The sequence below is a fragment of the Bactrocera neohumeralis genome, chromosome 6 (assembly GCF_024586455.1).
Source record: "Bactrocera neohumeralis isolate Rockhampton chromosome 6, APGP_CSIRO_Bneo_wtdbg2-racon-allhic-juicebox.fasta_v2, whole genome shotgun sequence".
NCBI lineage: Eukaryota > Metazoa > Arthropoda > Insecta > Diptera > Tephritidae > Bactrocera > Bactrocera neohumeralis.
In genome coordinates this window covers 40,098,954-40,122,087 of record NC_065923.1, presented here as the reverse complement: position 1 = coordinate 40,122,087, position 23,134 = coordinate 40,098,954, and the positions used below count along the sequence as shown (strand labels likewise).

At 39.3% G+C, this 23,134-nt stretch overlaps 1 protein-coding gene across 3 annotated transcripts in view; it reads left to right on the top strand.

Moving 5' to 3' along the window:
* Positions 1–23,134, top strand: part of LOC126763573 (bifunctional heparan sulfate N-deacetylase/N-sulfotransferase) — a 294,385-nt gene that overhangs the window by 259,950 nt on the left and 11,301 nt on the right. For all 3 annotated transcript variants that reach the window (XM_050481213.1, XM_050481214.1, XM_050481212.1), the window contains one exon: positions 7,754–9,623. In XM_050481213.1, the coding sequence (XP_050337170.1) occupies positions 7,754–9,623 (1,870 nt within the window). The remainder of the gene's footprint in view (positions 1–7,753; positions 9,624–23,134) is intronic.

Sequence of the window (23,134 nt, the reverse complement as noted above, 5' to 3'; positions counted from 1 at the left end):
TCGTGGAGGCAGACAGGCGGCTGGTGGCTAGTGCTCTGGCGGCCAACGGCTGAATGGTGAAGGTGGTGGAGCAACAAATTTACATTTTTGACAATTTCTGCAACAGCTGCGCCCGCAAAAAGAGCAACAAAATATGCTAACGGGACAGTGAAATTTCGCTTTTTTTGAATAAAAAAAATCGAAAAAAAGTGGGACAGCAACAGTGTGCGTTATTGGCGCTAACCGCGTAATGGGCACGAGCTATTGTGTCTGGCTCTGGTTGAGCGTATGAAAATGCGACTCACACAAATACATACATGCATACATATGAAAATGTGTGGAAATATTTGGTCCCAGTAGGCAATGATTGGTGTCAATTGAACGAACTTTTCGGGCAATTAGGCCGTTAGGTATTTTTCGAGTTGTAATTAACATTTTAACCCAGAAAGCCAATTGCAGAAAGTTGTGCCTTACTGTCAATACGGTTGTGGATATCCGAAATAAGCCGTAATATTTCTAAGTGTAGTGGATTTTTGTTACCTGTCGGTCCTTTATTGAAGCTAAGATTTGCATGGAATAAATAGCTGTCAACTTCTTCGCAGTGGAACCGTGGACCGGTCTGAGCCGAGAACACAAAACTTCGCCTGTTGGCTCTATCCTTTGCACATTCACGCCAATTGTACATCCTAAGTGCAGGCAGTTGGCTATGAACTTGGTCATCCTATTTGGTGCGTGGGCGATCTTGCTTCCGTTGTTCACCCATGGGTCTCGAGTCGATGGAGCTTTTCGCTAGAGTATCACCTTTCATGCGAATGACTTGACCTAACCAGCACATCCCTTGGGGTTTTATGCGCTTAACTATATCCACGTCGCCGTAGAGCTCATATATGTAGTTCCTGGTTCCACTTTCTGCGGTATTCATCTCTCACTCGGTGATTTTTCTTCTCGGTTTGTCATTGTCCATGTTTCTGCGCCGTGTAATAAAATGCGAATAATGACAGGCTTTTATACAATATATATAGCGAACTTTTTGTTCGCGGAGAGAGACATGTTTCTCACTTGCCTACCGATCCCAAAGTAGCACCTGTTGGCAAGAGTTATTATTTGATTGATTTCCAGGCTTAGATTATTAATGGAATTTATGCTGGCTTCGTGATATACCAAACAAAGTCCTTCACTGCCAACAGTGGCGTAGTTTCCAAGACGTGAAGAAGCTTAGTGTGTGGCTTCTATGTAAAGTACATATATGTACATTGTCTTAACAAATACAGTTTCTATAAGAACGTGCTGAAATTTACTAATGCTGATGTTTCGACAGTCTAGATTATTAAACAGGAAAACATGTGTTATAACTCTGCCAACTGAACAATATTATATAACCCTCAAATATACTTCAAGCCAAAAAAAAGAATTTTCCTAGATTGGTTTTATACCTTAAAGAACATAGAGTACCACGATAAACACATTATGGCTCTCATATTTAATTACCATAGATATTTTGTGTACAATTATATAAAGCAAATGATATTAAATCACAAAACTTTCAATAAATTTTCTACTCAAACTCAGTTTTGAATTATTTCAATCGAAAATAAAGTTTGGTCTAAAAATAGTTAATTCAAAATCCGTTTTTGCGCTTTTTAATTTTGTATTATGTAATAATAATTAATTAATTTGATAAAGAGTGAAAGTTGCTATGAAAGCTCCTATATACTTGTATAGTGAAAGCTCATATCATTTCGAAATAATTTTTTATGTATTAAGTTTTAAAAAATTAAAAAAAACGGTATGACTTATAAAAGCTTTTAGATTAAAGTGAAAGCTCATATCATTTCGATTAATTTTTTTGTACAAAGTATTCAACTTTTTTGAATTGAAAAAAAAACTGTGAAAGCTCCTACCTATAATGAAAGCTTATTTCATTCCGCAAATAGTTTTTGTATCTACCCTCTTACCTTATTGTGAAAGCAGTAACATTGCGAAAATAATTTGTTTATACTAAGTCATAAACCTTTTTTCAAATAAAAAAAAATGTGAAAGCCTTGAAGTTATAGTGAAAGCTCATATCATTTCGATTATTATTTTTTTTTGTAAAGTTTTAAATAAATTTTTGAATTGGAATTATATAATTTTATACATATATATGTATCTATATATGAAAGCTCCTACCAATAGTGAAAGCTTCAATAATTTCGCAAATATTTTTCGAATTGAAAAAAAAGTTCTAGTCCTTATAGTGGAAATCTCATATCTTTCTGAAAAAAAAATGAAACCTGCTACCTTAACGTGGAAAGCTCATATCTTTGGGAAAATAATTTTTATTTTAAATTTTTTTTTCGTATTGGGTTGAATAATAAATTATGAAGCTCCTACTTTATAGCGAGAGCTCATACCATTTCGCCAGTATTTTTTATACTAATTTTTAATTTTTCTCTCAAATTGAAAAATAATATTAATATATTACAACGAGTGAAAGCCGCTATGAAAGTTCCAGTTGCATTGTGAAAGCTTTGAAATAATCTCATTTATACATATTTATAAATTTTTCTATAAATCAATATTTAACAAACTAAATTTTATGAAAAGCCACGATTTTCAAGTCGAATTGAACTGAAGTTTAGCAATCATCGAAGCTTTAAAATACTCCAGAGAAATATTCGTGGAAAATTTTTATTTTGATATTGAATTTTAGTGGAAACTAAAACTTAAAATTATTTCAGCGCCATGAGGTATGCTACAAATTTTTAATACGTAAGAGTTTTTGAAGTTTTTGGTAAATAAAAAGTTTGTGAAAGCATACATGCCGAGCAGTGATACCAAAAAACTGCTCCATAGCATTTCGAGGCTGTGCCAACCCACTTTTTCAATTCTTGCCGCTGATGATTTTCGATTTCGGCAAGTGTTGTACGCTTGCCGTGAGTGCGCATGTACTAGATATGTGTTGTTTATTTATTTCACGCATGGTTTGTTCATCGCTATGTATGCATGTATGTATGGCTGTGTGGTTCTGCCATTTTTTGCCGCGCTTCAATTCTTAATTTACTTTTTATGGTGTGTTAGGCTTTTTGTTGCCGGCATATGTTGCGGTATTTTAATTGAAGTTTTTTCCGTCGATGCTGCGGGCCTGAGATTGGGTTGCGTTTACATTTCAGAGTTTGCGCGAGAAAATGGGAAAAAATATTTTTCAAAAACCCAAGAAAAAAACTGAAAGCAAACATACAACGTTGACAATGTGGACATGGGAAAATAGACAAACAGGAGTGGTGCATTGCGGCGGCACATGTTACAAATCGTTTTTCACGCGCTCGAACGTGCACACACACACACACACACTCTAGCGAAGGCATAACAATTTACACCGCAGCATGTATTGCGGCTTAAGGGCAGAAAATTAAAGCCTGCTTTCAGGCGCTTAATGACATGAGCAGTGCTATGTTGGCGAATAAGCATATTATTAGCATATGGCCAGCCTTTTACCTCCGCAAAAATCGAACGATACACATACATATACACTAATACTTATGTATATATAGCTTTTGAGTTATGCACGCCTCGATGTATGCTTTCAATGTGCTGATAGGATTGTAATTAAGTACCAAACAGGTTTATTAAAATATTATGCATAAAAAACTATTATTTTCTCACACACACACACGTCGTTTGCATGTGCAAGCAGGCATTTAATGCGCTTTCGCAGGCTTTGCCCGCCTAAAACTATGCAAAAGTGCACATGTCGGCATGTCAGCGGATACCACACAGCGCGTACACAATATCGATAACAACAACAACGCCAAAATTCACCATATAACTGCAGCATTTACCGCTACAATGCCCGCTATGACCACAATGACCTGCGTGGCAACGCATTTTGCCAGTGGCAATGCCGCGATTTCCCGAACATGCAGCGGCTGGGCATTAAATGACACGCGCACACACACAAGTCGGCAGGGCATAGGCCCGAAAGGTTCACCGAGCATAATGAAATTGTGTAGTAGCTTATGGAATTGCGAGTAGCTGTCTGGTCAATAGCATAGTTTAGGGCGCAGTTAATGCGATTCCAGGCATTCTGCGTCGCCCGCTTAAATTATTCGCATTACAAGTGTGTGAGTGTGTGTATGTGTGTGCGATGCAAATAGTTTTTGCAGCTACGCGCGTACTGAAAGCACTACTTCCGCAGGATACACACATACTAGCTTAGAAAATATGGCACATCAGCATGCAAATAGTTCATCCGCACGCCTGCAAGTATGCAACGCAGCTAATGGTGCATATACTAAACTGTATTTAAAATGCAATTTGTGTGCATGCGTACGGTTGTGTGTATTATTGTGCCATTGGCAGATATCCTGTGCCATTTCATTGTATAAATACGTAATAGAAAACATTGCCGGTCAAAGACTCCAGCTTGAGCTCGGCGATGTTTAGTTAGTGTGTACAATATTCGCAGTTATGGATATGATCGACTTGTCTATAATATCCATGTATATTTATTAGGGTAGTACCTAAATGTGGGATGAGTTTCTCTTAATTACAGTTGATAATATTATAAATTCCGTTATGGTACCATTAAGTTCATGAATCAGGGGTTTTGCATGTTGAGACTGCAAATATTACATATAAATTGTATTCTTTTTTGTTTTACCTTCCATAAAGAAATCTGTCGAGGCACCATAATCACTATCCTTCTCCACTTGGTCTTTCCAACAGAGTGACTTTTCCTCTTTTCTTCCCCCGGCGGGAACTGATTGAAAACTTTCAGAGCTGGTTTCGTTTTTCGGACGACATGACCAGCCAGTTCAGCCGCTGTCTTTTAATTCTCTGAACTATGTCAATGTCATCGTATATCTCGTACAGCTCATCGTTCCATCGAATGCGATATTCGACGTGGCCAATGCGCAAAGGACCTTAAATCTTTCGCAGAACCTTTCTCTCGAAAACTCGCTACGTCGACTCATCAGTTGTTGTCATCGTCCAAGCCTCTGCACCATATAGAGGGCAGAAATATTGAGTGACTTATGTATAGAGTTTGGTTTTTGTTCGTCGAGAGAGGACTTTACTTCTCAATCAGGAGATATTTCGTCTTGCCCTCGTTCACTGCCAGACCCCTTTGCTTTGCTTCCTTGTCCAGTCTGGAGAAAGCAGAACTAACGGCGCGGGTGTTGGGGCCGATGATATCAATATCATCAGCCAGCAGCTGTACACTCTTATAGAAGATTGTACCTGCTCGATTAAGTTCTGCAGCTCGATTATTTTCCCCAGGAGCAGATGGAAGAAGTCGCACGAGAGGGAGTCGCCTTGTCTGAAGCTTCGTTTAATATCGAACAGCTCGGAGAGGTTCTTCCCGATCCTGACGAAGCTTTTGGTGTTGCTCAACGTCAGTTTACACAGCCGTATTAGTTTTGTGGGGATACCAAATTCAGACATCGCGGCATGAAGGCAGCTCCTTTTCGTGCTGTCGAAAGCAGCTTTGAAATCGACGAAGAGGTGGCGTGTGTCGATTTTTCTTTCACGGGTCTTTTCCAAGATTTGGCGCATGGTGAATATCTGGTCGGTTGTTGATTTGCCAGGTCTAAAGCCACACTGATAAGGTCCAATCAGTTTGTTGACGGTGGGCTTTAATCTTTCACACAATACGCTCGATAGAACCTTATATGCGATGTTGAGGAGGCTAATCCCACGGTAGTTGGCGCAGATTGTGGGGTCTCCTTTTTTATGGATTGGGCAGAGCACACTTAAATTCCAATCGTCCGACCATATTTTACAAAGAAGCTGATGCATGCTCCCTATTAGTTCTTCGCCGCCGTGTTTGAATAGCTCGGCCGGCAATCCATCGGCGCCCGCCGCTTTGTTGTTCTTCAGACGGGTAATTGCTATTCGAACTTCTTTTTGATCGGGAAATGGAATGTGTGCTCCATCGTCATCAAAAAGGGGGTCTCTCATCCGAGGCAGTTGGTATCTTTTCATTGGGGGCGTTTTTTACGTGGCGGATCCCAAACCCAGCGCACAACTCTGTATAGGGGATATTTCGCCTTCTCACTTTAGGTCGCCTTCGAACGGATGTTCTTAGGCTACGCAGAAGATACTTGGTCTAAACCCGGAAGTCGTGAGCTGCTTGAGCCATATGTAAAAGAATCGTGTCTGGCCACTCCCAAGTGAATGGCGATCAGAGAACTTTCCTCAATTGCGTGAACTTCCACACATGACTCCATCCTCCAAATCAAATTAACACTCAAAAATAACCGTTGAGGTTAAGAGTAAATGTTTCAGCCGCTGACAGCACAAGATAGCCTTGGTCACTGGTGGAGATTATCAAAAAAGATGAACATAACTAGATACACGTATAATCTTTTGGGATTCTGTAAACTCTTTCCATTAAATGTTAAGGACGTGTTAGCTCATAAATGGTATTCAGGAATTTTTGCCGCTAGCAACAACGCTTTATATCTCAATTCCTTTCAACGGGTCATTTACTACTAAAATCTAAAGTAAAAGAGACATATCCGCACCTTAAGTGCCTCTGTTGACCTTTCGTAGTGCACGCGCCCAGCCCCACTACAAGTGAAGACAATATATGAGATGCTTGAGGTTCGTTTCCAAGTCAAACCTATTCAGGGTACTCTTGACCGCTGCCGGCCACACATTGTTTAATGCTCTATCAATGTAGAGAAATTGTCCCAACGACGAGCTGAGCCGTGTCTACCATCTTGACTTTTCTGTAGGCATTCCTGGCCCACAATTTCATATCTATTAGTATGCCGCCGCTGACATGCAGATCCGTAGGCCTCTCCAGTGTCTTCAATAAAAACGAAGCGAGGCTAATAGCTAGAAATTCTTGGCATTAAACTAAAATATTTTTTAAATTATTTTGAAAAATCTACCTTATTAAGAAGTTAAATAAATTCCTTGAAATACATGCGACTTGTGAGTGTCGCTAAGCGACTTCACTTTTACTGAGGGCCAGGTCACAAGGACATCGATATCGAGGTAGTGGTAAAATTGTCCAGGGTGATGTACGGCTGTCATCCAAAAGCGTGACCAACATTGAAAAACCCATGCATTGCCCTTGTGATGAGCTGGACAAAAGCATAATAAGATAGGTCAAAACGTGATGATCTGATCTATCAGGATGCAAAACTGCAAAAGTCATGTGCTAAGCGGTAGAACAGAAATACACAAAGATTCTACTCACTCCTGATAGAGAAGCCTGTAGAAGCACGATAGTGATACTCACTGTTCGCAGTGTGGCGGCAAATGCTTACAGTATGGATTGTCTCTTGCTACTGTGATCCCCTGTGTCAAATTAATATTATGACCAAGAATTTAGCTCTGTTAATGATAAGGGTTTCCGAAAGCGCTCACAGACGGCTCATTTTGAAATATGGTAGAATGCCTTAGGGACATGCAGTACGCCAAGATCTTGTCTAAGGGAGTGGAAAGAAAACATGCAAGCGGCTGTCTCGAATAAATTCCAGCTAGGAGTCTCAATTTTCCACTACTTTACTCAGCAATTGAGGCCGTATATCAGCAATAACACGCCGAATATTCTCTTTCAATACCTCTATCGTATCGGGTTTAGTTGCGTCTGCAGCGGTGTTAAATCCTACAACCTTGGAAGGCCACCAATACCTTATTTCAATAAATTCATCGTTTCGTTGATTGTATGGCATGTAGCGCCGTCTTGTTGGAACCTTAGGTCGTCTATGGAGTAGTTATAGTAATATTAACACTGATTTTGTTGGCGCCATATTCTAACTCTCTGTTCTTATTCTTACAGGTACAAAATCGAAGTGGCCGGCAAAAGTCTTCCTGTGTTAACGAATCTCGACAAGGGCCGCTACGGCGTGATCGTTTTCGAAAATCTCGATAAATACTTGAATATGGACAAATGGAATCGTGAGCTACTGGATAAATACTGTCGTGAATACTCCGTCGGCATAGTAGGTTTTGTCAGTCCGAGCGAGGAGACTTTGGTTGCGGCGCAGCTGCGCGGTTTTCCGCTCTACATACATACGAATTTGCGCCTACGCGACGCCAGTCTCAATCCCGCCTCGCCAGTGTTGCGTCTGACGCGTGCCGGTGAGACGGCGTGGGGCGCTCTACCCGGCGATGACTGGGCCGTCTTCCAACACAACCACACCACCTACGAACCGGTTGAATGGGCGCAGCGCAATACGCAGGATTTTCCATCGGACAGCGGTGGCCAAGTGCAATTACCACTCACCACTGTACTGCAAGATCATGGACATTTTGATGGCATACAACGCGTACTCTTCGGCAGTAGTTTGCGTTTCTGGCTGCACCGTTTGCTATTTCTGGACGCGCTGTCCTACTTGAGTCACGGTCAACTGAGCTTAAGTCTTGAGCGTATGATATTAGTGGATATCGATGATATTTTCGTGGGTGAGCGTGGTACGCGTCTGCGTCCGGACGATGTGCAGGCACTGATAGCCACACAGCGTATTATTGCGTCGATGGTGCCGGGTTTCCGCTTCAACTTGGGTTTCTCCGGCAAGTTCTATCATCACGGCGAGCGCGAAGAGAATTTGGGCGATGACTATTTGTTGCGCAATGTGCAGGAATTCAATTGGTTCTCGCACATGTGGAAGCATCAACAGCCGCACCTTTATGACAATCTGACTTTGCTTATGTCAGAGATGCAACTGAATTACGCCTTTGCCAAGGAGCACAACATACCCACTGATTCCGGCTACTCAATATCGCCGCATCATTCGGGTGTATATCCGGCGCATGAAATACTGTACATAGCGTGGAAAAATATTTGGAATGTGAAAGTCACGTCCACGGAAGAGTACCCGCATTTGCGGCCCGCACGCTTACGGCGTGGCTTCATACACCGTGACATAATGGTGTTGCCACGGCAGACATGTGGTCTCTTCACGCACACCATGTACATCGATCGCTATCCGGGCGGACGTGACAAGCTTGACGAATCGATACAGGGTGGCGAACTCTTCCAAACTATAGTCTATAATCCGATAAATATTTTCATGACGCATATGTCGAACTATGGTTCGGATCGGCTGGCTTTATATACGTTCCAATCGGTAATAAAGTTCCTGCAATGCTGGACTAATCTGAAACTCAGCTCAGCGCCGCCCATACAACTAGCGGAAATGTACTTCCGTCTACATCCCGAAGAAGTGGATCCCGTTTGGGGTAATCCATGTGACGATCCACGCCATAAGAAAATCTGGTCGAAAAAGAAAAGCTGTGATTCATTGCCCAAATTTCTAGTGATTGGTCCACAGAAAACGGGTACAACTGCACTCTACACATTCCTCTCTATGCACTCAAGCATCACTAGTAATATACCCAGCCCCGACACATTCGAAGAAATACAATTCTTCAATGGCAACAACTATTATCGTGGCCTTGACTGGTACATGGACTTCTTCCCGTCCGACTCGAACAACAACACCACCGTGGCAGCCCCAACGCGTTATATGTTTGAGAAAAGTGCGACCTATTTCGATGGTGAAGCGGTGCCAAAACGTGCACACGCTCTCCTGCCGCATGCAAAGATCGTATCGATTCTCATCTCGCCAGCGAAACGCGCCTATTCGTGGTATCAACATCAGCGGGCGCACGGTGACGCGATCGCCAACAACTACAGCTTCTATCAGGTGAGTTTTTGAAGAAAATTTTGTATATCATGACTTTTTCTGATTCTCTTTCTGCTCTGATTCCATATGAAATACGTCAAGTAAGCAATGTAACGGAGAAAGAGTAGATAGAAAATGAATAATATTAAAATTGCTGTGCTCTTCTAGTTTATAGATATAAAAATAATGGAGTGTTATGTAAAGATCCTGGAGTTTAACTACTTAAAATTATAGAAAATAGTGTTTTCTTCCAAGCACAATATAATAATTCTCAGGTCATACAAGGCTCAAGCATATCTCACAACATTATACTTTGAAAGATAACAAAGTTGGTCGATTGCAGAATGACAAGAGCCTTCATTTGAAGTTATCAAAATGAGTTTCCAACATCAAGCATTCGGTTGTCGTCTGTTATAGATAAGATCAAGAAATAAACTCACTCGATGAGATAAAGTGAGCTCTTAGTTTGTTGGAGTGACTACAAATTCTATGGATAATTGCAACCATATGCTGTGAAAAAAAAAATTGAGACTCATATTTTATCTCCGTCTCTTCAGATTAATTTTCCCCGTCATGGTTATCTTTTTCCGAGGGCGTATTGAAGAAATAGAGAAAAAGTCTTGTTTAGTAAGAATAAGGTCTTTGTAAAAGACTAAAGTGTAGCTTTATTGACATTACACAGATCAGTTTGCATTATTTAGATAGATAGTAAAATTGAGGCTTTGTCCTGCGACCTATGGTCTTTTGTGCCCTCCCTTGTATCACATATGGTCTCAAAGATCCATCATCCTGAACAACACCAGGAGCCTGTTGGGCTCGACTGAAGTGATGTGATCCCTGTCCACGTAGATGGAGCCTAGGGTCTTGACCCTGCTTCTGCAAATTGCTGGGCAATTCAAAATCATGTGTTCTGAAGTTTCCTGTTCCATGTCGTAGAACTGGCAGTTTAGGCAAGAGACCATGCCCATGTTGGACAAGTGCTTCCTGAGCCCAGTGCCCTGCATGAAGCGCGACAAGGAGACGGAATTTGTCTTGGATAAGGTTGATAATTTCCACCTTGTGAAGCAGTGAATGCTTGGCTCTGACCCCATCATCTTGGACGCTGCCGCAGAGCGGCTAGTTCGTCGGCCAGCACATTGCCAGCTACCTCTTTATGCCCCGGCAGATTAGGTTTACTGGCTGCACACTGATAAGCGGTTCCTCATACGATAACATCGCCTTTAGTGCCGCTTGACTATCGCTAAGTATAGCGATACTATGGTTGCGATAGTTGCGGTTGAGATTGAGTTCTGCACCCTGACTTATACCAAAGACTACTGCTTGAAAGATGCTCAGAAAACGTGGTATTGGCATGGATAGTTTGGTATGCGGTCCTGCAACGCCTGCTCCAATGCCTTCCGGTGTTTTCGAGACGCCGGTGTACCAATATACTTGTATAATGCTGTCTATCAGTAATATGTCGCGCGTAGAGTTTCACTCAGCCATCGTTCCGCACTGCCGAGGTTTTTAAGCCTTCGTATCGGTTTTTAATCAAACCGAGGGCGAAATCATAAGCTTTGCCTGCGCTTCAGCGAAGAAATATCGTCATGTTATTGCATTATTTAGATGACTGTTCTCGGCCACGGTTAAACCCTATTAATCGTCTGCGCCTACATCTTTCCCAAACTAGCACTCTTGTCAGCAACATTTTCACTCGCCTTTAAACCTTGACCACATAAATGGCAGCTGAAAAGGTTTCAAATTTAAGAGCATTTAACAATTTATGGAATTTCAACCCAGAAGCACAAATGACTCCTTGGTGCTTGATCTGTCATCTTTAATTAAACACTTGCTTCGATTGATTTATCATTCAATTAAGTTTCTCAAGTAATTTGGCTATTATTCTACATGAATATACTATACCATATGCACATATACATACATATATGTATGTATGGTGTATACAAAATTTATACAATATAAATAAATATATAAAGCAGCAGATTTCCTGCTCGAATTGTTGCCATACACTCGCTAAGCTATGTACATAAGTCACAGTCGACACGAAGTCAAGCGTGTTTGCAAGACTCAGGAAAATCATAAGCCACATATATACTCCCAAATCCTATTTTCTTACCACAATGCCATTGTCGACTGCATCAGGCTGCTATTGCTGCTTGTGGTTGTGCCGAATATACTGGACGGAAACAGCAGCAGAAGCGAAGGACGTATGTGCTATCGATTGCCTGCCAACGTCAGTATGAAGGCTTGAAGTGGACTCAAACCGCATGCCACTTGAATTATTGCACGGATGCGAATGATGATGGAGTAAATGATAATGTGCAACTTGTGGTCTGCAGCTGTCTGAATACAGGTGAATGCATGTTCTCAAGGATTCGATTGAATGAAGAAGTAATGAAGGTCCGAATTACGATTTACCGTTGCAGTGGTAACCTTGAAGAAAATTAAATCCGTATAACTATTGGTACATTTAATATATCAGGGATGAGGGACAAATTTTGGGTGATTCGGTGAAAGAAGATATTTTTGAACTAATAAAAAATAGTTTTAAATTCAATCCAGTTACAGTCAATCATAAGTGAAGAAGTGAGTGAAAGAGTTCAGGCACAAAAAAACTCACTGGAGCTAGATCTTTTAGTTTTCATTAAATATATCTAAATATATTCGATCTGGCAGAGCTTCCCACACGAAAGTTACTACAAGTCTCCGCTTTGTAATAGTTTTCGATGTTGCGATCATCGGTACGCGTCTTAACCATCAACACAGTTCCATATGACATGAATAATTGTACTTAAGTGAAGCAAACACAGTGGATATCAACGAGAAATTAGTGTGCAAAAAGGGCCAATATACGAACTCATACTTGCGAAACTTTTTCTTAAATACAAATTAACCAAATAGGTTATATGCTAGTATATATGATGTCTTGTGGAATCCTTTAACCATCGATACAAAAACAACAAGAAACATTAACTTGTTCTGCACCGAAGCTATCATACTATTCACAGCTGCATTTTTTTATATCATAAAAGGGCATAATAAGAATTTTGTATTGATTTTTATCGGTCAGCTATATACTATAGTGATCCAATCTGAGCAAATCGTTTGGAGATTGTAGCGTTTTTTTGGACAATATCCTTTGCCAAATTTCTTGAAAAGATCTTGACAAATTAAATAGTTTTCCATATAAGGACTTGAGTTTCATCGGCCCGTTTGTATGCCAGCTTTATGCTATACATAGTTGTCCGATATCTGCGGTACCGACAAATGAGCAGCTGCTTAAGGAGAAAAAGACGTGTGCGAAATTTGAGATCGATATCTGAAAACCTAAAGACCGACCTAGACGGGCATGGTTACATCGAGTCAGTTTGTCTCGCAATGAGCGGAAACTGTTGTATGTTATGGTCCTAATATTCAACTAACAAGTATAGTATGTCAATTAATAAGTCTACTTTTTCTTTATTGGCATAAACGAGGTCCGATTTTAAAACAGTGCGCCAGTCGTTCTTCCTTTTCGCTTTTTGGCGAAAATGGGAAATTCCAAGGATAGCCAGGTCCTTCTCTACCTGGTCTTTTCAACGGAAAGGAGGTCTTCCTTTTCCTCTGATTCCCCCGGCGGATACTGCGTCGAATACTCTCAGAGCTGGAGTGTTTTCATCCATTCGGACGGCATGACCTAGCCAGCGTAGCCGCTGTCTTTTAATTCGCTGAACTATGTCAATGTCGTCGTATATCTCATACAGCTCATCGTTCCATCGAATGCGATATTCGCCGTTGCCAATGCGCAAAAGACCATAAATCTTTCGCAGAACGTTTCTCTCGAAAACTCGCAACGTCGACTCTTCAGATGTCGTCATCGTCCATGCCTTTGCTCCATATAGCTGGATTGGGATGATGAGTGACTTGTAGAATTTAGTCTTTGTTCATCGAGAGAGGACTTAACTTTACTTCTCAATTGTCTACTCAGTCTGAAGTAGCACCTGTTGGAAAGAGTTATTCTGCGTAGGATTTCGTAGCTTACTTGTTGTTGGTGTTAATGAAGGTTCCAAGATAGACGAAATTATCTACGACTTCGAAGTTATGACTGTCAACAGTGACATGGGAGCCTAGTCGCGAGTGCGACGACTGTTTGTTTGATGACAAGAGATATTTCGTCTTGCCTTCGTTCACTACCAGACCCATCTGCTTCGCTTCCTTATCCAGTTTGAAGAAAGCAGAACTAACGGCGCGGTTGTTGAGGCCAATGATATCAATATCATCGGCATATGCCAGCAGCTGTACACTCTTATAAAAGATTGTACCTGCTCGATTAAGTTCTGCAGCTCAAATTATTTCCTCCAAAAGCAGATTGAAGAAGTCGCACGAAAGGGAGTCGCCTTGTCTGAAACCTCTTTTGGTATCGAACGGCTCGTAGAGGCTCTTTCCGATCCTGACGGAGCTTTTGGTATTGCTTCAATGTTAGTTTACACAGCCGTATTAGTTTTGCGGGGATACCAAATTCAGACATAAAGACAGTTCCTTTTCATGCTGTCAAAAGCAGCTTTCAAATCCACGAACAGGTGGTGTATATGGATTCTCTTTTCACTGGTCTTTTCCACGATTTGCGCATGGTGAAGATCTGGTCATTTGTTGATTTTTCAGACCTAAAGCCACACTGATAAAGTCCAAACAGTTTGTTGACGGTGGGCTTTAATCTTTTACACAATACGCTCGATAGAACCTTATATGCGATGTTGAGGAGGCTTATCCCACGGTAGTTGGCGCAGATTGTGGGATCTACTTCTGGAATATCAGCCATTTCTTAGGAATTTGTGAGTCATTGCTTCTGACAATTCTTGTTACTGTATGACTTGAGGTAAGCTCACGACTTCCGGTCTTAAACCAAGTATCCTCTGAACAAGTATCCAAAGAACATCCGCTTAAGGCGAGCAAAAGTGAGAATACGAATTATCCTTCCCCAGGGTTGTGCGCTGGGTTTGGGACCCGCCACGCAAAAAAATGCTCCCAATGAAAAGAAAACAACGGCTTCGGATGATATAACTGTGTAAGCGTTATCTACGCCGATAAAGATTTGTGGCACCCTGTATAAGTGTTTAAACATGTTTTCATATGTATCCAGATAAATACTTTAGTGCTTTATTCCTGACATCCGCTCTAACTAAAAGTGTCCACTTGTCGCCACAACTTAAGTCTCACACACACACGCTTTCAAATGCATGATGTATGGACAAAAACCGCTGTTGGCACTCAAGCTCGGATTATCTCTCCAAACTGGTTTTCCGACAGATGACCGAATTATGTGCATTTCAAGTAAATTGTTATGCGATTTGCTCTGTCCTCATACACCCACACATGCACACATACATACACATTTATATAACCACATTTATCAGTCAGCTCTTGCAACGTGATAGATCCTGTGTTGCCACATTTCAAATCCTATTTATAAGTGTAGCTATTTTATTGTTGTTGTTTTTGTTGCCACCATTGTTTGCATACGCTTTTCACATATTTCCGAGAGCCGAACTAGTGTGTAAAGTAAATGCAGATGACATGCAGTAAGACGCAAATAAAACCACAAATCAGTTTAATGCCTGAGTGAGTGCGCTCACCGATGCCTCGCAAGAAAGGTGGCTAGCAGTAGGGCACTGGGGCTCTGGTCCGTTTCGATATAACAAACAATTCTGTTATAAAGAAAAGACATAGAAGGAAATGACGAATTTTACGAGGTTACCACAATTAATCACCATCTACTTCCACGAAAAGTTTCTTGGTCATAGTGCCACTTTTGATACATTTTATCAAGATGCACACAACAAGATTTGAAAGTGTTTTCGCAAAAACAACTATAAGAATGTAGTAATGTTAACCTGTGTATCGGTTAGCCTTACAATTTTTCAGTAATCTGCTACTGAGTTGGGCCTTTGCTGCATTTTCGTCAAAGGTCCGATGTTTTATCCTTGAGACAAATTAGTATTCTTTAGCTAATTACTGGAGATGCGGGAAATGAGCTTTGTTGGCGATGTTGTATCATAAGGATGAGTGAGTGGGTTTTTCCTGGCGCGAAACGAGGTGGTTACTGTCGTCCGGCCACCTAGACGGAGTCTAGACTGGAGAAGTTGTTGTTTAGTCTGCTACAATACATAAAACGAAATTTGGGGTCTATGCAAGACAACTGGAACTCTTCTTCCGCCATAAGTTGTGCTTGGCTTCAAAAACCGTGATTCACCGCAAACGAATTTCCTCACTGAGTGTATGTCTGAATATGGTGGATACCAAAAAAAATAAGAAGAATACTGTAATTACCAGAGTGAGGTGTTCTGACAGGTAGAAAACTTTCTTAGCTGCTTTCTGCTAGACCCAAAATATATTGGTCTCTTAAGTGGTAGCGCTTAGGTATTGGAAGATCTTGCCAAAAATAGTAAAGTCTAGTCTGTGCACCTTCGTCTATTGAATAAATAAAGTCGCTTGGGATTGCTTTTGGGAGAGTGTGAGGTTCCTAGAAGCGAGAAAGATCTCAATACCCACTTTTTTAATCTTCCTAGTTTAAAAACTCAGAAAATTAATTTTCAATATCTTTAACCCTAAAGGAAGACTATTCTAAAAGTAGTAGTCTACTCCCAAAAACACCATTACCTTTTTTTCCCCCCGAAGGAGGAACCTTCTAAAGACACTGCCAGAGTGAAACTGGCAGCATACGCCAGATTAGTATTAAATTAATTAACTTATTAAATAACTATACTGGACTTGCGGAACAGTATGCCTACGCACTAAACCCTTAACATCGGCTGATGTAGCTTTTATTTGGACCTGCGGAACCGCCGTTAAGCACTACTTCGCAGGACCAAGCTGGGCGATAATTGCCTCTTCGCATCCTATGTTAGAAAATAGTGCTTAACGGCAGTACCGCAGGTCCAGGGTTATTCTATGGTCTTATGCTTCTCCGGAGCGCTATTGCGAGCTACTCTTTCATTTTAGCCACACCAGCTGTTATTGCAGCATTTGGCTCACTATGTTGTCGGACGTCATTCTTTCATTTGTTAGCTTTTCTATGGTGGTTCTCCCCACTTCATACCTCGAGCAGGAGAAAAAGATGTGCTCCGCGTTTTCTGCGACATTTCCGCATTTTCCTTTATCTGCCGCATCCCATAGCTTTTGTCACTTATAGCGACTTGTCTTCCTCTCCTTTTTGCGGTTGTCGGTCTGTTCGTGGCTTTTGTATGCCATCACCTGTCTTCTGTATCTACTTGAATTGCTGTCAAACCGCTACTCTGACATATGGTCTATTAGTCTAAAGCGCTAGCCAGTGATTGGTTGGTTAAAAAGGAAGGCAGGAGCACCAGACCACAGGCCACCGCACTTAGATCCCCATTAAGCCCTTTTCAATGTCGGCTGGTAACCAAAGTAACTTTGTGGTATGCCCTGTGTTGCTTGTGTTCCTAGATCTGAGGTGCTCCTTTTGGGTCTGATGCCTCGAACAACCCTTGAGAGAGCTGGGTGGTCTAAGGCAGCTTAGGAGAATTACGTTAGTTAATTAATATCTTCAATCATTTTCCACACTAGACTCCGCCAAGATCAGTTTATACGACATTTGTACTTAATATTCTCGTTCCCTTCAATTCCCCATATTTCAGTGATCTGAATCAACGTTACACAAGAGCAAACAAAAATTGCGAAATATTTTCCAACAGGCATGGCTGAGTGAGAACTACGCAGTTGAGCAAGAATGACTGATGTGTTTGCGTGCGCAGTCAGTGGGGCGCAATTACATGGACTTGCTCGATTCACACCTTGTACAAATTTACACATTCTTGCCGACATACCACACACAACTGCGTGCAAACCGTTGATAGACCACATGCATAGGTATGCATGTGTGTGTGTGGGTGTCACCTGCTGTTTCTGCACGCCAAAGCACATTTTATGTGTTTTTTCCCTTTTCATGCAACGTGTTGCACAATTTTCGGCTTTATTGTCTGAAAGTTTTTCAATTTCCAACCACAATACAAGCAATGGCACTTCACCTCGCCATCCGCCAAGCTCTCCACACCTTGACTCTAAACGTTCTTGTCGCTTTTCTTTCCGGTCACCACACACACTCACTCACTCATCCCATTAATTTCTCACGACCTCGTTGCTGCTTGCCATATTTTCTTGATTTGCTGTTGTTGCAAGCGCATTTGTGGCTTCGAAGTAATCCTAATCAACTCAATTTCTGGCCACACATAACAACATCTGTTTGTATGCGTGTGTGTGTGTGTGTGTGTGAGTGTGAGTGTTTGTGTATGGAGTGCGTTTAAACCGAATAAATGCGCTTACAAATTGGAAATTCAAATTCAATAGAAAATTCGTTGCATACTTTTCGGTGCATTCGACCATTTAACACTTATCTTCTTACAGATGCGTTGGAAATTCAGTAGCTGAACGTTCAAGCATTTACTGCCAATTACAAATGTAGTGGCACATTCTTTCATATCTTGGAAGTTTATTTAAATTTAAATATATACATATATATATATATATACATATATGTATGTAGGTTCAAAAATATGCGAAAAATGTGTTTGAAGATGTGACTTGCCTTTTCTTTGAAATTGTTGCTGCTTTATTGCAGGTGTTTAAAGCTGAAGTGTTTTAAGCATTAAAACCAATAATTTGTTTTTATAATTTTATTGTTTTACTTTTTTTTATTTTACTATCGCAACATGTTGCAAAGAGAGCATAATAGTTTTTTTTTAACTATTGAGAAATTAAATTTTACACCCAAGATGATAAGAAAGCTCTTAATGGAAGCCGATGCAAAATATGTCAGTGGGCGTAGCATCGCCTCCCTTTGGATGAAATCCAATATCTCAGGAACTATTCAACCGATTTCCATCAAATTTGCGCATGAATTTCTTATGTGACCCTATGAAAATGCGCATAATTCTCAATTTTAAATGCCGTACGATTCTTTCACTTTCCAGTATACAAATAAAGCCTTAAGAGGTTATATACAATTAGAAGGCCGAAAAAATGAGAATTTTCCAGAATTTTTTCTGAGAAAACTTTTAAATTTACTGATCCAAAAATGTGTACACATATTATGTTATCTTTTAACTGTATTTTAAGACTTAATATTATTTTAAATATTTATTTGAAAGGGAATTACAGATGATCTCCAGTAACTCCATTCAAAAACTACGTTTTTCTTGGAACATCTCTGAACTGATTCCACTGAAATAAAAAAACCAAAAAGATGTAATGTTGGTCATCGTGTTTGAAAACACCATTTCGAGAAAAACGCGTTTAAAGTTTGGCCAAGCACTTTGAAACGCATTTTCAAATTTGCGAGTAACTTCGAAAATATTAACCGCAACGATTTGAAATTTTCTGTGTGTATTTTTAAATATACGTACAGTAAGCAAATAAAACAACAAATAACAGTTTTTGAAAATAATATTCTAACGGTATATAATCCCTTAATGAATATAACGGGATACCATCTACTACAAATAATGCCTTAAAGATATTTTATTTCGAGTCTCGAAATTCTCAAAATCGAACCACAACTGCTCTACCCTCAGATACCGAATATGTGGAACTCAATGCCTATGGCTGACTTTTTATCCATAAATCTATATCTATCTACCTTAGAGAAAGTCAGAAAACATCTTTTCTAGAAATAATAAGTATATACACACATATGAGTTTAAAATTTTCGCTTGAATTTGTTGCGTATAACAGGTGGCCTGAAAGGTTCGTAGGCTAAATAAATATAGTTAAAAAAAACTGAATAGTTGAACACTTATGTATACTAACAGTGCTGTTACTATGTATCATATATACAAGTATATAAATCATTATATGTATGTATGTATGTTTGCTTGTAGTTTCGAAGAAACAGCAGCACTCTTTAATTGTTTTTACGTTGCTTTTAGCTCCATAGTTTTACGGTACTGCTTTTGTTTTTTTTTTTGCAACAGTTGCAAACTGTTAACATTTTTTCACAGTGCCATACAGTTTGAGTGCCACTGAGTGAAGCTAATAAAAGGTTTTTAAAAAAAAAATTTTTATAGAATTTTAATTTATTATTTCATATAGAAGTCCACTCTGCTTACTGTCGACTCATGAACTAAGTGCCGGACAGCTGTTAAATTTGTGCAAGTATTTTTTGAAGGTTATGGCTGTCTAAAAATCGTATGGATTTAAAAGTCATTTAAGTATGGGATATTCCATACCAAATCGACCACTTTTTGAACCCGATAGATTTTGCTGAAATTATCCAACTTTTTTCCTCAAAAAAACTTCAATTAAAGTTTGACAATAATATCCCTAATAATTCCGGAACTTTTTTATATAGTTGTCAAATTAATTGAAGTTTTCTTTTGAGGAAAAAAAATAAAAAAAAAATGGCAAACTTCCAAAAAAATTTATTTAAAACAAAATTGTTAAATTTTCAAAAATGAAAAAAATAAAACAAAATATGAAAAACGGCCCACTTATTAGCAGGGATAGAAATTAATTGAAGTTTTTTACTTTAAAAAAAAAGGTGAACTTCACAAAATAAAAATTTTTTACTTAAAAAAACCGATTATTTATAGTTGATCGTGTTAAATTTTTTTCGTTTGTTTTTTCGAAAAGTTCATTCAAAAATAAAAATTTAAAAGAAAAGGTCCCCAAAAGTCTATTTCTACAAAAGTTATGGCTATTTGAAAATAAAAAAGCCATTTTTTTTTAAAATTCATAACTTTTTTGAAGTTGGACAAAAAATTTTGAAAAAATTCTCAAAAATGTTTTCCAAAGGGTAGAAAAGGATGGATAAGTTTCAGCAAACTCGGGTTCAAAAGTGGTCAATTTGGTATGGAATACCCCGTATGTATCAGCCTATGAAATTTTCTGTCCACCTAGTAAGGTAAGATATCTAAACAAACTTAAGTGAACGTACTATAATAGTAGATATGAGCCATTCCCTCAATTGGCGACATGGTTTTGTACCCGTATTCCGATCAAACAAAAAAATGATTATTTCTTTTATTTTTTAACGACCTGAAAATTGAGTTCAAAAAATTTTGAAGTTATACAATTTTATATAAAAAACTCTCAGATTTCTGATAAAAATATTTTTAAAATCCAAAAAAAATTTAAAAATCCACAAAAAAAAACATTTTTTTTCCAAAAAAAAGCAATTTTTTGTGCTTTTTCACCAACTTTTTTTCAAAATTGATTTTTCCGTTCGATTCCTCGTTCAATTTTACATAAGAACTAATGTTCAAAAATATGGGACTCTGATCCCATGAACAGCCAAAAAAAATTTTCGTTACACACACACATGCTTTTTTCCTCCCTGACAAGTACTTATAAGTAGCTTTAGGAGTTAATAGCCTGTGCTATATAGCGGCAACTCTCCATTTTTTCCTGTTCATATATATTTATTTTAATTACTTTTTAAGTAATACTTAAAACTTATGGTCAAACTGATGAAATTGTTAATAGTTTTAAAAAAGTAAGAAGTAAAGAGTGGCTAAGTCGAACATTTTATACTTAAAGCAATCACTTCAGGCCAAAAATTTCCCCATTTCACTCTTAAGATAATTTTTCGTTCCAAAATTTTTACCAAAATATTGTAGTTACCTTTTAGATTGGGTTATGTAAGTAGGTTGATTTCGTGTGAGACCATGAATAATCACACGTGAACAACTAGAGATCCGTTGCGATGCCCAGAATTCCAGATATGGATCTAAATGACCGCCACATATCGATAATACGCCTAGAGACAAACATAAATTTATTGAGTCGGCTCAAATCAGTTCCACGCACTTCGCCGTAGAGAGTATGGCAACCGAGATGCAAAAGCAAACCGGGATGATGTGAGATGTGTTCTTCACATTTTCCCCATTGCATCTTTGACAAATTGTCCAGTTAGGTCTATACCCTATCATTATGGCGATATGAGCCTTTCTAAGAGCCAGCGATTCAATGGATCTTTTAAGTCACACTCAGAGTCTCACAGGCTGAGCTCTAGAGCTGTGTAACAGTTCTGTCATCGAAGTAAATGCATACCTTCCAACGAAAAGAAGCCGCACTTTGATAAAATCCATCAGCAGTGGTCTTGCAGTCTGCCTGCCAGCCATCGACTATGTGTATGATGATTATCTTCATGAATTACAACACTAAAATCTGAATTTTTTTGACACCATTAACCTTTTTTTTTTCAAATTGCCTTTGACATCAAAAACCTTTTGAACTTTTCAGGGGCATTTGTATGCAATTATGGTTTATTGGCTTATTTAACAATAGCAATCAAAGCATTTGCTCCCAAAAAATCGATATGACCCAAAATGTAGTTGCAGTTATTGATTACAAAATAATTACTTATATGGCAACAATAGATAATTGTTGATACATCTATCCAGCGTAGATATATGTACATATGTAAGCTGGTTATCAGAATCGTTATTATATCGGCGCTGTGTGTATCAGCCAGTGCCATCTCCATGACCAATGCTGACCGCAGAACCGCAATCAGTAAAAGCTGAATATCTGATTACGAGCTAAGCAAAATGTTGCAAATATTTCAATTTAATCGGAATTGTGGTAATGACCATGTAAACTACAATTTTGTTCAATACTAATTTACATACACACAATTGCAGTTACAGCAACACACGGACACATGCATGTGGTTGTTTGTGTGTTGCATGCAAAATTAAGTGGCTGCTATTTATTAAGTTCATGCTTGCAACAACTTACAACTGGCAAATTTCAGAATTGTGGCTATATGTGAGTGTGCATAGCTGAAAATATTTATTAAAGGCTAATACGAGGGCTGCTATATATATTCTGGCCTAGGGCAGCACTAAGTGTTGCCAGGTGCAATCTGACATTTCCATTGGAAAGTTTGACATTTTTTAGCATAACATCACTCAGAACGTTTTGTCATTTAATCGTGAATTGTTTTATTTATAGGGAATTAAAAAATTCATCTCGGCCAAAAAATGGAATTAACTCGTGAACATTTTCGTGCGATCATTTTTCACAACTTTCGACGTGGATTATCACGACAAGAGTGCATCGATGAACTAAAATCTTTGCATGGCTATGAAGCACCATCCTATAGCACTATGAAAAACTGGTACAACGAATTCAATCGTGGCCGACGCTCGCTCAAAGACGAATTCCGTGAAGGTCGTCCAAAAACAGCCGTTGTGCCAGAAAACATCGATGCTGTACGTGAACTGATAATGCAAGACCGTCATGTAACATACCTTCAGATAGAGGCATGCCTATGCATTTCTCCCACCAGCATACATTCGATATTGCATGAACACCTGGCCGTAAAAAAGGTTTGGACTCGTTGGATCCCGCACAATTTGACAATCGCTCAAAAAAAGGCTCGTGTGGATTGGTGTAAAGAAATGCTGAAAAAATACGATCGCGGTGCTTCAAAAGACGTTTATAAGATCGTCACAGGTGACGAATCATGGATCTATGCGTATGAGCCCGAAACAAAAGAGCAATCGACAAAAACAAAAAAAAAAAAAAACATTTTC